The 13896-nt window shown below is 51.9% G+C and overlaps 3 protein-coding genes across 3 annotated transcripts; 2 read left to right on the forward strand and 1 right to left on the reverse strand.

Moving 5' to 3' along the window:
• Positions 1 to 2747: 2747 nt before the first annotated feature.
• CC1G_00774 (ZNF1) lies at positions 2748 to 6215 on the forward strand (the record flags this gene model as incomplete). The annotated part of the gene is made up of 14 exons (XM_001831175.2): positions 2748 to 3072; positions 3141 to 3264; positions 3315 to 3617; positions 3673 to 3701; positions 3753 to 3851; positions 3902 to 3973; positions 4095 to 4246; positions 4299 to 4847; positions 4920 to 5037; positions 5087 to 5175; positions 5235 to 5456; positions 5511 to 5630; positions 5683 to 5826; positions 5901 to 6215. The coding sequence occupies 14 exons, from the start codon at positions 2748 to 2750 to the stop codon at positions 6213 to 6215; spliced, it is 2661 nt and encodes an 886-aa protein (XP_001831227.2).
• Positions 6216 to 6540: 325 nt separating this feature from the next.
• Positions 6541 to 10518, reverse strand: CC1G_00775 (ubiquitin carboxyl-terminal hydrolase 4; the record flags this gene model as incomplete). The annotated part of the gene is made up of 12 exons (XM_001831176.2): positions 6541 to 6585; positions 6661 to 6743; positions 6802 to 7124; positions 7182 to 7312; positions 7371 to 7655; positions 7733 to 7866; positions 7920 to 8466; positions 8521 to 8638; positions 8689 to 9213; positions 9275 to 10042; positions 10098 to 10171; positions 10225 to 10518. 12 exons carry the CDS (start codon positions 10516 to 10518, stop codon positions 6541 to 6543), a joined length of 3327 nt encoding a protein of 1108 aa, XP_001831228.2.
• Positions 10519 to 11061: 543 nt separating this feature from the next.
• On the forward strand, positions 11062 to 13882 carry CC1G_00777 (hypothetical protein; the record flags this gene model as incomplete). Its single annotated transcript, XM_001831178.2, has 6 exons — positions 11062 to 11310; positions 11358 to 11503; positions 11558 to 11978; positions 12028 to 12262; positions 12313 to 12551; positions 12605 to 13882. The coding sequence occupies 6 exons, from the start codon at positions 11062 to 11064 to the stop codon at positions 13880 to 13882; spliced, it is 2568 nt and encodes an 855-aa protein (XP_001831230.2).
• Positions 13883 to 13896: the final 14 nt, after the last annotated feature.

The following is a 13896-nucleotide window of genomic DNA, read 5'->3' on the forward strand; positions in this document are numbered from 1 at the left end:
GATTGAGTAAGGATGCTAGAGCCCAAGTTCGACAGGACATACTTCGGGCCCATGAAGTTTTGTCAGGGATGATGCTGATTGAAGCACTAGCAAAGGGGTCGGTTTGAATTCGAAATCGAGCGCTGGAGGGCAAGAACGCACAGTAGGAGATAGGCCAACGCCCCGATAGCGGCTGGGAATCGGTTAAGCTTGAGGCCAAAGAAGCCGATCGTTTGCATTGCCTGGAACACTGTTATTAGAGATGCCCCCTCGTAGGAAAGGGTGACTCACAGTGGTATAATAGAATATCGCTTGGAAATCCCTGCCATGGCAATCACCGCCGGTATATAGGCCGCAAACGTTGCTTTATAACAAGGGTCAGCGGGAATGAGGACCTTAGCTTAATCTACTTACATGTAGATGACATGGTAGAAGGACCAACACCATATGGAGACAGTGAGGAACGCTTGGTAAAGGTACTGTCGGTCGCGAGGCCAGTCGTATATCACCATCAACCTAGCCGAGGGTGAGATGATTGAAGGAGTGGAAGATGACGCTTGGAACGTACGGGAGGGGGATGCTGAGGACGGGAGCGATGGCGTAGTAGAAGATGTAATCTGGGTACCCAAGCTTGTTGTCCGTAATGTTCACGAATATACAACCCAGCACCCAGTTTGCGATCCACCAAAGGGAAGTCAGAATGGCAAGAGGTCTCTTAACATACCAGTCCTCCTGCAAGGCCCAGATATCAGACACACAAGGGACGAGGGAATAAGTTGACAACTCACGCGGGCATAATGTCGTTCCTTCCGTTCGTCAGCGAAGCTTGAACTGAAGACAGCCATAAACCCCTGTGCGATACGATTGCAGACTATTTGGAACCATGAAGGGTGTGAATAATCTTCGTGGGTCATGCTGTCGTTGTCCGTGTTCCCCGATGCATTGTTGTTGCTCCTGGGCTTGTTGGGTAAGGTGTAGTCGTGGTCTGAATGATGTGACAAGGTGGTGTGGAATTCGTCGGACCAGATTCTGTCCACGACGACTTCGTCGAGTTCTTCCTCGTCGTCATCGGCGTTCTCTATGCGATGTGTGTAGGATTGATCAGCAGCGGTCTGGTCATTTATCGAACTAGATGACGGTGCGCTTCCTGAACCGATACGAGACTTGAATTCTGCCCAAAGTTGACCGAGTTTGTTGTAGCGCGCTCTCTTCTTTCGACGTTTCGTCGAAGCGACGGAATAGCGCTCTCTGACATCTCCCTGGGTGGCGGGGGCCGGTAGTGTGCTATCCACAGCTGTGGAGGTTGTTGGCGTCTCGTTCGCGGGGCCTCCCTGTAATGGCGGAAACTGAGTTTTCTCTTCGTAATTGAGGCCGTCTTCGAGCGTCGTCTCGGCGACCCCGTCCGCCCATTTCTTCACTGGAGAGGCATCCCTTGAGCGAAATGGCCAGCCTGGCATTCGCAAGGCCGCCTTCGAGGGCTAATAAGTGCTGCAGGGGGCACAAGGGCAAGGATTGTCGAGCTGGTTGTTGGGTTAGTGAGCAACCTGATAGCCAAGCCTCAAGCCGCGACCCAGGCTCTGGCTCACGAGAAAGTGAGTTTCCGGAAGAGGAAGGAACTTACTCCAACATTGATCGGTCCTGGCGCTGTATGCCTCCGCTCCTGGTACTACCTCGCCTATTCCACCAAAATATTCCCTAATGCGCCGGATTTCTGAGTAAAACGCAGTGTATAAAACTAGTATTCATGAGCATGTATAGCTATTGTCACATTCACTCTCGTTTGAATGGTAATTTAAACGTCGACCGGGCCATCGTCTCCGTTCACCTTCCCCGAAGGCAATGGCAACTGTTGGAAGGCGAAGACTAAAATGCGGTGTGACCCACCAATCTGGACAGCTTGCAAGGAGGGCATGGCGTATAGTGTCCCATCGATCCAAGACGCTCTTCCATGGAATATCCCGGGTTTCTCTGTCTCTTTTCCTCACTTCGGAGTGGCAATCGATTCGGAACGTCTCTTTAAATCCGGTCACGATTTCTCAGGAATCACAGTGTTCCATTCAGAAGCTGTGGTGCGGGGACGCTGACCACCTTCGCTCGAGGTTCCGATTTTTTGTTATATCCAGATGATATCTACAACGAGTGGAATGTCAAAGACAATGAGGCGCCTTTCAGGATTCTAGTGCAGACGGTGGGAGAATATATCGTGGGATGGATTATGGTGGGGGATGGAAGGGGACTACGAGGCTGGTAGCTTCCCTGTCAACGGGATCTCACATGCCATATATACCCAGGAGGATTGGGTGAATTTACCATTCCGGACAATCAGGACTTTGAATGGACCGCGAGATTTGTCTGCCACTAGAGACGTCGGAGTTCGAATTTACACCTCTTGTTTCCTCTCCTCCACCTTCTCCTTATTTCTGACGCCCAAAGCCTGAATTCCCTTGTTTTACGGGCTCTAAATATCTGAGGGTGTTTTATACTCGTTCACTCGACCCATTTCTTCACCTTCTTTTCTATTTACCCCATTTTCCCTTTTTTGGAGCTCAGATTTCGAGCTCAGCCGCGTAACCACCCATCATGAACATGAACGACGACGAGATTCCAGTTTACCTGAAAAACGGCGATCTCGTCAAAGTTAATGGTAATATTCTCAATTCAAAGTATCCCCCAGGTAGTACACAACCCTTACATATTTTTCAGACCACGTTTACTGTTCCCCCAGTTGGGACACTCGGGATGGCACGCCCTACTCAGTCGGACGGATAATGCAATTCTTGCCACCCGCAGATGCACCCAAGGGTGAGGAGGGCAAAAATTACCATTATACGAGGGTCCGTCTCGCCTGGTATTATCGTCCCAGCGACGTCAGCGACCGCCCTGTAGCGGATTCACGTTTGCTTTTGGCGGCCATATACTCGGAAGTGTGCGACATCAATCAGCTTCGCGCCAAGTGCCACGTGGTACATCGAGACAAAATATCCGATTTATCTGGCTGGAAGAAACGTCCTGACCGGTTCTACTTCAACCGCCTTTTCGACCCCTACATCAAGAAAGAGTTTGAAGTTATCCCATCGAGGGACGTACGAAACCGTGAGTAAATCAGTCTTTGTCATAAATATTGATCATTTTCCTAATTTAAACCTTCCTTCTCCATCTAGTCCCCGACCACATTCGAGAGGTTCTTATTTCACGATATGAATATATCGTCGCGGAGAAAGAGGTCATCCCTGATTTGACCGACCACATCCGCCTTTGTGACAACTGTCAGAAATGGTGCCCCAGGTAAGCTCGACGAAACAAAACGAGTTGATCGACATCTAACGCCCACTCAGCGCTGATACAGTCCAATGTGATCGCTGTAAACGCTTCTTCCATATGCGCTGCGTCCAGCCTCCGCTTCTCGCGAAACCTACCCGTGGGTATGGCTGGACCTGTGCCCCCTGTTCTCGACGGCACGAAGAAGAGGTAGACAGCCATGACGTCCGACCTTCCAGCTCGGCCGCGGGGAAGGCCCATAGGTCGAATGCCCCACCTGCTCGAGGACGAGGTCGGCCCAGGAAGGACAAGACCCTGGCTGAGAAGGAGGAGAATCTTCCTGTGAAACATTTCAAGATGTGGCCTTTCAGATATTTCGGGTGAGGTTTTATCCTCGTTCACCAAGCTGACTGAATTGACATCACCTTCAATCAGTCAACATACTGTGGCGGAAGATACATTGGGTGAGCGAATTCGCCGCGGGTTTACCAATAACATCACTAACTCCACTATAGACGAAGAAGATCTAATATTCCCTCGTACAGCCACAAGGCACGGTCCAAAATACCAGGCAAATGTCCCTCCAGGACCGGATCCATACAATTACCCCCCAGGTATGCGAATAAGCATAGGGTTTGATACACCATCTCACACCAAATGCTAGACCTCGAAGAGCGTGGTGGTGACAACACAGTGGAAGTTCTCGGCGTTATCAACTCATTGACAGAGTCGGAAGGTACGTATCGAAGTGATCCTTTCAACGGCAATCTATTTACAACCTTCTTTGACAGTGGCTGAAGGTACGCCGGCCCCATAACTGCAAGCACATGCTTGACTCATATTCCTGGTCTTCCCAGTGGAAGCATGCAAGAAGGGCCTAACCAATGACCCCAAGCTCCGTTACAGCGTTGACTGGTTAACAGAAGTCATCTTCCGTTTCTCTGATGCAGCTCTCGCGGCGCGTCCATTAACGGCTGTCAACATGAAGAATCCCAATCGAATACAGAAAGTATGCCTTATCCATCCAACATTATATTTTCCCTTCCTAACCTGCGATGCAGTGGAAGAAATACGAAACGCCGTACACAGATCGTCCCTGGTCACACGACGAAGTCGTCGCCTTTGAAGATGCAGTCGCCCTTCACGGTCCCGAGCTTCGTGCTGCCAAGGACGAAGTGCCAAACCGCTCGATGCCAGAGGTCGTTCGTTTCTTCGGGCACTGGAAGAACTCCAAGCTCAAGGAGGAAAACAAACGTCTCAAAACCTCCGGCCCACCTGCCAAACCAATACATCGCCAATACCGATCCGCTGCGGAACGAAGCGATGGTCAACGCGTCGGCTTAGGTGACGATGAAGGTTCGATCGTCGCACAACCGTCCAAGTCCCCAAGTTGTGGTGCTTGTCGTACACGTGAATCGCCTCAATGGTGGAAAGCCCCCAAGGGATTGCCAACGAACATCCTTTGCGAGACATGCGGTACGAACTGGAGGAAGTATGCTGATCTCAATGTCCGTCCAATACGAGAAGAGTCCCTGCCGACTTCGAAGGCGAAGACCTCAGAGAAGCGTGAGGGAACACCCCCGGCTGGTCCTAGCGCCAAGCGGGCAAGAGTACGTTGCTTTTATCAGTGTTCCATGAACTTGAGTGATGACATGTCGATCCAGACTAGCGCTTCTGTGCAGTCAACCCCACCACCAGTGGTGTCTGCAGCCCCGCAGGTCAAATGCTTCGCTTGCCACAAACAGGGTCCGCTCGGCAAGGTCCTTCGATGCAAAAAGTGCCAATTCCGGGCTCATGCAGGTGTGTTGCATTCCCTTTCCATCGCGTAGACTTGGCTCACCCCAATCAGGATGTGTGGGCGCAGTCGTCGGTCCAGCCAAGGTGGACGAGTGGACGTGCGAACTGTGCGAGAACGAAGAGACCATGGAAGCTTCCATTGTAGGCATCACTTCTCACATCATGCTTTCCTTTCATCCCGGCTCATTTTTCATATCCAGAACTACGACTGCCTCCTTTGCCCTCGTTCTGGACCCGAAGAGAAGAAGCAGAAGCCATGGCCACCAGCCGATACCTTCTTACGAGCATGCAAACCAACAGAAGGACAGGGCTGGACTCATGTCATCTGTGCAGTGTTTTTACCGGAGCTGAGCTTTACGGACGCGTCTCGTTTACGTCTTGTAGAGGGGATGAGTACCATTGCGAAACATCGTTGGACAACGGTAAGTCTTATACTTCCCCCTTGTTTTCCCGTTGACCGAATATTTTCCTGTCAGAAATGTTGCCTGTGTGGCGAGATGGAGGGAGCGGTAGTGAAATGCAGCGACTGCTATCGAGAATTCCATGTATCTTGCGCCTGGAAAGAGGGGCACAAGTTCGGCTTCGAGATCCAACCAGTGCGTTCTAAAATCCCGGAACGTGGCCCAAACCACTTACACTTTATTCCAGGTGAAGAGCAGCCGAAGAGATACGACCATCACAACGACGTTCAAGGGTGAATCAGGCTGCATGAGTGCCCTCATCTCTTGTAAGATGCATGATCACAATAAACGTGACATCTATGACATTTGCGAAACCAACGAGGGTGGCGAGGTGCGCAGTTTGCCTTTTCACCTTTATCAATAATGACAGCATGGCTCATTGAATCTTTACCTCGTTGTTCACAGACCGCGCTGCAGGTGTATTGCCAGGCGTACAAGCAAGCGCAGGTAGGCCAAGCCCATGGCTTGCTGCGCAAAGCCAAACGGCTGGACGCCCTGCTCAACTTACGCGATCCCCACGCACACGGGATGCAACCGGTACAAGAACTCCCCACCACGGAACCCGAATGCAGCAAGTGCAACACGCAATTCTCTCCGGCTTTCTATCCCGTCGTCGATTTGTCGCCTACAGCTTCCAAAGAGACGTGGCTTTGCCATCGATGTCACTTTGAGGCCAACGTCGAGGTCAACGGCAAGGCAATGGGTATGATGATATCATGAAGCGACGAGGCATGAAGCGACGAGGCACGATGCTCTTTCTTATCAATGAACGCGACACCACTGGCCTCTCCACACGCGTAGTCGTCCAAGGAGTCTGAATGGGCGAATGCAACATGTGAATGCCAAGGAGAAAGGAAGAAGCGAGAGACGAAAGACGAAAGACAACTTGACTATGATGATACAATAAACTACAGCAGGGGATGGGGTGTCGATTGAAATACATCCGGGTGTCTGTCTGTTCTGAAAGAGCGAACGAATCACGAATAACCATAGGAAGGGGGTAGTAGGTAGTAGTAATACGTATGTAATAACGCAAAGCAGGTCCTTACGCGCGAACTCTCTTGTAGAAAAGGACATACGCCTTTTGGTTCTGTAGTTTTCGTTGTTAGTATTATTAGCACGCTGTCTTTTTAATTTATTGACGACCAATAGGAGTATGACTTACCACGACCTGTCTTGGATCAATGGGTTTGACGCTGCTGTCGTCACAGAGCATCCACCCTCCGCGGGAGGCGATGTATGCGGTATCTGTCAACCGGTTAGCCTACCGTCGACGGAACGCGGGAAGAGGTAATGAGACACGTACAATGGCCACTGCTCAGGTTGCCATAATGGTTGGTCACGCCGTACAGATCGTACTTGTAGGGAGGGACCTGTGTACGCGGGTCCTCAAGTGACATGGGTACTCCGCCGTTAATCTCGGATTTATCAGCACCAGGAGGGAGTGGCGGAGGCATGTAATTCGTAAGATCGAGCGACTTCATAGGGAATTCGACAAAGGTGTCAATTTTGTCAGAGAACCTGCCGTTGGCTTCGAAGCGCTTGAGGTGGATGAGGAGGATGGGCGGTAAGCGGGCGAGGGAAAGGGTCTTGGACGCTCTTCGCTTGGTCTTGCATTGAGGACAATCCCTGAAAGAGAAAATGCGTTCAGCATGTCGAACGGGACCCAAGAAAGCCGAAACTCACCAAGCATCATCCTTCTCCAACACCTCCTCATTAAACAACGCGTCCAAACAACGTTGCAGTGGCACCTTCGAACTTCGACTATTCGGAATCGGAACTTGAAGAATGGAGAAAACATTATACGTCGTCGAAGTCTACCACCACATCCTTGACATCAGCAAAACCACTGCAGAAACCAAAGCACTAACGCACCTTCTCACAAGTCAAACACTGTAACCGACTCCTAAACTGTCCCTGGAAGAAATCAACGATAATGCTATCATTCCTCGCTTTCCAATTCCTCCATTCCCTATCACTCGCAATCATCGGCGGCAACCTCTCCAACTCTGCCTCCTGTTCCGGTGTGACGACAATCTTGGGCTTTACCATCACCCGGTTCAAGTCTTCGTGAACCCCATCTAACAAGAAGCTGAGGAATTCTTGGGAATCATGCTGGTCGGAGCCGATGTATTGTTGGTTCAGTTGGCAGATGGATTTCTAATTTGGGAGTGCATACGTCAGGAATAGGTATGCGTGATGCAAGAATTCCAAAAGATTTGGGTAGCAAGACTCACCCTAAAATCCATCGGTGTGAGATATGGAAGGTCACCTCCCCACATCTCGTGTACCAGTTTGGCAAACGCCTGCACTAGCCTACCCTGAGACCCAAGGGAATTTGTATAATTGATGGCAGTCTTCCACCGGCCCTCTGAACGACGATAAACATCAAATAAACACCCTTCAGACCGAGAAAACACGCACCAGTGAAGAACCGCGCAAACGGCACAGTCGCACTCAGACACTGTATCGGCGCATTCATATAACATGTGTTCCCCAAGTTCTTCAATCCTGACGTCCCAATCTGCACATCCGTCCAATAGGTAGGCGGATAGTCCGAGTTTATGCGCGGAGCTTTGGGTGCTTGCAACATCGAGTTGGCAGAGAAAGGCGAGGTAGCATGTTGCACTCTTGGTCGGTTGTCTTGCCTGTCAAGACCAGGAGCAGCTGCCAAAGGTGGAGGTCGAAGGATTTGGTTTGACAGCTCGGGATAGTCAATGGGACTACGTGCTTGGAGCGCAGAAAGGGCTTCTTGTGACTGGTCAACATAATCGCTGCGTCTACGCGAGAGTGTGGATGGGTTGATGGATGCTTGTGGGGGTGATGCAATATCGAATGCGGGCGGAGGTTGGAAAGAAGTTGGAGGTGCTGAACCAGAAGCGGTTGGGGATATACGACGAGGAAATGAGGGGTATGATATTGGTCCTGAAGAATGACCATTGAGTTGAGGAGCAGCAAGTGGTGATATCGGCTGGGAAAAGAGTCAATGTCACTGCTAAGAAAGCCTACGCACGGGCACACTTACAAGGTCAGATCTGCTCCGGGACAAGGATATCGAGCTTGATGCTGGTCGCACCATAGCTGGGCGGCGTGTCAAATTGGATGTGCCATTCTGTAGGGAAGGAGAGTGGTCGGCCGGAGACCTATACGAACCATCAGTCACGAATCCATCAAGGGACCGATGATTAAATACCTTGAATGTGCAGAAGTGTCTAATGAGAACGATGGTACATGGCCGTTCAAGCTCGGTCGAGGCGTCCAGACTTGATGCGGATCGGGAGAAGTACTGGGGAGTGCACCCGCGGCATAAGCGCTAAACATGGGGCTGGTGAACGGGTTGTTGGGGTTCGGACTTGAAGGCGATGCTGCCTTCGGCGCTTCCGTGGAACCAGGTGCGCTCGATGCTGGCGCGCCGGAATTAGTTCGCGGGACATCTATCGGTGCCGATTCACCCTTGACCAGCTCAGCCCCACCCAGGTCCCGCTTCCAAGCGTCTATGCCACCAATGAGCATCATGGGCATCCGCTTCAGCATCTTCTTGAAAGCTTGTTCGCTGATGATCCGAACGAGGATGGAGAGGGGACTGTTTGCATCGCCGAAGGACTTGGACGACTGGTCGTAAACTGCGACGAGATCAAACTTGTCACGGTTCTCGAACAGACTGCTTTCACCGCGGGGAGCGATAACCATGGCATCCTCAATAGAATCTGCGTTGACACTACGATGGAGTAAGTGGGGTGAGTGCGCCGATGCTTGAGGACAGAAATGCCGAAACGTACTGTTCCCGTTTCAGAATGGTAGGCTCAACACAGATGACGGCAGAGGCCTTGATATGCTCCTTGTCAAAATCCTCTCGATTGCGAACGTCGATTAACAAGACGTTGTACTCGCGGATATAATTTAAAAGGTCCTTGGGCAGGGCTGAATTAGTATTGGGAATTTGGATTTTGGGAGTTGAGGATGATGTTAGGTTGGACGGCTTGAAGGGAGATCGAGATGGAGAGCCAGGTCGACTTGCGAAGGAATTGCCGATTGGTGGAATAGGTGTACTGGACGGCCTCTCAATGTGTACTGCGTAGTTCCGAAATGATGTCAAGGGTGAGGGCCCAGCATCGCCGTTAGCAAGGGGCTTCGGCGTAGGCTTGTGTATTTCTCCATTGATGCCTGTGGGTACGGACGGAAGTGAGAAAGCTGGATGTTCGTCCAATTCATCGATTGAAGGGAATGTCTGCGAGAAGCCCTGAATGTCAAACTGCGGCGAAGAGGACGGGGACGAAGACGGTGATGGCGGACCGAAGCTTGAGGGCGAAACCAGGGTATGCGGGGAGGGAGAGACAGGTGTTGGCGGGACAATTGAGGAGATTACTGGGTTCGAGTTAGCTGTTGTGATGCGGGACGGGGAGGTGGGAGGCGTTGGTAGATTCGCTACTTCGCGTGAGAATCGCTTCGCAGTTCCTACCGACAATCCACTATCTTGAAGAGCTCGTACTCGTTCAGCTATTGAACCACCAGCCTTGATTTCAGGACCATCGTTCTGAGCAGCGTCGCTGGGGAAACATGGTCAGTACGCCGGGCAATTGCAGAGGTAACTCGGACACATACGCCGCCTGCTTTTCGATCGCCTTTAATTTCTCCTCCACCGCCCTCGTCCGTTGCGTCAAGTCCTTGCAGTCGCCCTACAGACAGTTTAGCGTTCGCGGTAAGCAATGGGCAGGAAATAGAAACGTACTGTGACCAGGTCATTCCACGCCTCGCGAATGGGTAATTGGGAGAACTCTGGGGAATCCATGGCCATCTTCATTAAGCTCGCAGTCTTGATAAAGGATGCCAGAGCACTCTTCAGGTCGCCCTTGACCTCAAAGTCTTTGGCATTCTGCAGTTGGGCCCGGGCGGTTTTGATGAGTGACATAGCAGACGCTCGACGACCTTCCTTCTGAACGGCCTCCTTGGCCTTTGCCTTGATTTCGGAGACTGACATTGCATCCTGGGATTTAGGTCCGTTGGAAGAATTGGCTGAAGACATCGGTGTTGATTGGCTGTGGCCGTCGCGAATGGGTGACATCCACTTACTGCTGCTTGGCCCATTCGACGATCCTCCGAAGCCTCCGAGCCCTGGAGAACTGGGTAATACGGCAACCCCAGGCATGCCACTCCTCACTGTTCAGGTCGTCTTGGAAGCTGTGGTCGTGATATCGAGAAATACAGCAGGCGCAGTCGGTGGAATCAGTTCAGTGCTCAGGTCCATCGACCTCCTCGAACGGGAAGGCACTCTATCCCTCACGTAAGCAGCCTCCTATTTGTCCCTGCTTTGCACCGCCCTCTGCCTCGTGGGAATACCGAGCCTATCTGAGCGCTCATGGTATACCCAGTCTACTATCCAGGGGCTACAATAAATGAATTTGGCTTGTAGTTTCTGTGATTTTAAGCAAGTCAAGGGCAAATCCTTCGACCCAAAATAAAGTAAGCGCCGGAACAGCCAACGGTTGGGGAACGCGGACACGTGATGGAGATCACGCGCGTCTTAGGCTGAGCGTGTTCTGATTCAACTTGGCCAGCGACCTCCACAATGGCCTATACTCCCAAGAAGAGCGTTCACTGGGACATGGCGCACCCATCTCCTTCTGAATTTTCATCGCCTTCGATAGGAAATGACACCTCAGACTCGTTCTGCTCGACATCGAGCCTCGAATACGTCAATTCCCAGCTCATCGCACACGGTTTCGTACCAGCACCAGGCCTATGTTTGGATGGAGTGTCGAACAAGGACTCGGAGAGGGTGGTGAAATGTCTTATGAGTCTACTGAGCCAGAGAATGGTGAGTTTATACTTGTCGACATCGAACTCGAGCCAACAAATGCACAGGAAGACATGTCACGAACAGAAGACTTGTCGACGAAGCTACGAACACTGTCCTACGACCACCAACGTCTAACCTCGATGCACCAGACAGCATTAGACAATGCCGCCAACGCAGAACGTGAAATGAATTTGCACAAGTCTAAATTGACGTGCGTGAGCCCGATCCAGCCTCGAGGCCCGCCCAAGTCCTGACCTTTGCACAGAGCGACCCAGCGAACCCTTCAGAATGCAGAAGCAGCCCATAAACAAACCAGCTTGGAACTCCAACGAACCAAGTCATCTCTCCAAGGGATACGGACAGCGCATCAGCAAGAACTCAAGAAGAAAGAGAAGGAAATCGACAAATTAGCCGAGAAGTGGCAAAAACTGGCCGATAGCCAGGCTAAATTGTCGACAACCGCCAGTGGAATCTCTTGTGCAAATGTCGCTGCGATAGAGGGTCGAACAAACCAGATCAAGGGTCCTGATTTCCTTGAAGTCGCTCTGGATGAGGCGGAGAAAGCGCGAGCAGCATTGGTAGAAGATAACAAGCATCTCAAGATGCTTGTGTTGAAAGCGGTCAATTCGATACAGCGGATTCTATACCAGACGAAAGCACTCCTTGTCGAACCTACCGAACCACCGGTGTGTATACCGCCTCATCTGCACTAGGCTAATACTGAATTGTCCTAAGCCATATCCATTCACAACGACAACGCTGTTCCCCATCGCCTCCATCACCACACCCAACGAGAAACTTTCCACCCTCCTCTCCGACCTTCGCGACAACCTCGAAACAGTCTCAGAACGACTCGTCGCCCCGCCCTTACCCTCTACATCCTCCGATGAGAAACCAACCAAGCCCAAGGCCTCCAATGATGAAGTCCAGCGTCTTCGAGCTACCATCGCCTCCCTCAAAGATGAAATTGGTTCGTTCACTCGATATCCTCAATATTTCTTCTTACTGACCTTCGCTTAGCTGAATACCAACAACAATTGGAAACCCAATCAGAGGAGATGCAAACGCTGCTCGATACCATTGCAGCGCAGCAGCGCAATTCAGCCGATCAACTGGGCGAAATCAGTATGGAACTGAATAACCCGCTGCAAGACGAGGAACGGGAACGTTTGGAGAAGATAAGGCAGGAGCTTGAACAAGAGGAAGAAAAACTTCAAGCTGCTGCGGCCAAGCTGCGTGCAGAGAAAGCTGGTCTGGAGGTTAGTGTCTTCATTGTTTCGTTTCTACGTGAGGTTCTGACAGTCGTGGCTAGGCCCAGCGAATGAAATTCCTCGATGAAAAACAAGCATGGGAGATGGAAAAGGCGTCAGCTGTGGTACTCGTTGAACCAGATCCGGAACCGGAACCGGAATTCGAACCGGAGCCTGAGCCTGAGTATGTCCCAGCCTCACCTCCCAGGCGACACAAAGTGGCGAAGGCGGCCTTTAAACCTCCCAAGAAGTCACCGCGCAAATCACCCGCCAAATTCGTCGCCAAAGTCGGATCGAGCAAAGGTCACAGACCCAAACGATCGCTCTCCTCGCCTTCCAAAGTCATTCCAGCATTCGAAACGGAGGTGCTGCCTTCATTCGCGAGGCTATCGACTCTCGCGCCTCCAACGTCCCTACTCCCAGGTGCATTTGTGCTACCTCCACCTTCACCTCATGCGTCCCTTCCTTCCCAACCCGCACTCCCACCCCCGGCACCAATCTCCCCTCCGGACTTTGGTGATATCAAGACCCAATATGACGATAATCCTCTCGCTCCTGTCGGGCAGCCAGAGCCGGAGAGATCTCATACCCCTACCACGCCCGAACCGCCTAAGCGCGCCTTCCCGGTCGCCAAACCCTTCGCACAGCGCATGGTTCACGCATATTCACCAGCCAAGCCCAGCCCACTAAGCCGAATCCTCATGTTGGCCGATACACCACCGGGTGTACCGGAGCTGCCCGAACTTTCTATTGTGTCGGAAGAAGAGGATGTGCTGGGTGGGGCTGATTCGGACTCGCCCGTTTCTGAGCCCCCTTTGACGCTTGCCCAAGAGTTGGGTGTGAGCGAGAGTCCGCCGGATGTGCCTTTACAGGAGAGGAAGGAAGCGAACGTCGCTCAGGCCCCGACGCGTACGACGATGAAGGGGCGTGCGTTATTCCCTGACGCGCGTAAACCGGCTGTCTCTACGAGGGATAAAGGCAAGAGTCGAGCAGGCACAGCGACCTTTGCTACTTCTTCGACGACCCAGCGCAAGACTTCGGGCACTTTGGAGAAGGAGAATGATAGAGATGCGAAGAAGGGGAAGGGGGGAGGGGGGAAGATTTCGCCTGTGTTCAAGGCACCTTCGACAAAGGAGTCGACATCGAGGAGTAGTGCAGGAAAGACGGCAGGAGCGAGCAAGACTGCAAAACCGACTGCTAGTTCCGCGGCGAAGGCCTCAGCTGCCGGGAGTGTGCGTACATCTTCCGCGAAGCCTATGTCTAGTGTGGGCGGTGGACCCAGGAGGGTGATGCTCGATAGTGCTGAGGCTCCACCTGTAGCGCGGAGTCGGAGGACTTGATCGAGTTTTCTCGT

The sequence above is a fragment of the Coprinopsis cinerea genome (genome assembly GCF_000182895.1).
Source record: "Coprinopsis cinerea okayama7#130 chromosome 7 map unlocalized cont3.7, whole genome shotgun sequence".
NCBI classification, from domain to species: Eukaryota; Fungi; Basidiomycota; class Agaricomycetes; order Agaricales; family Psathyrellaceae; genus Coprinopsis; species Coprinopsis cinerea.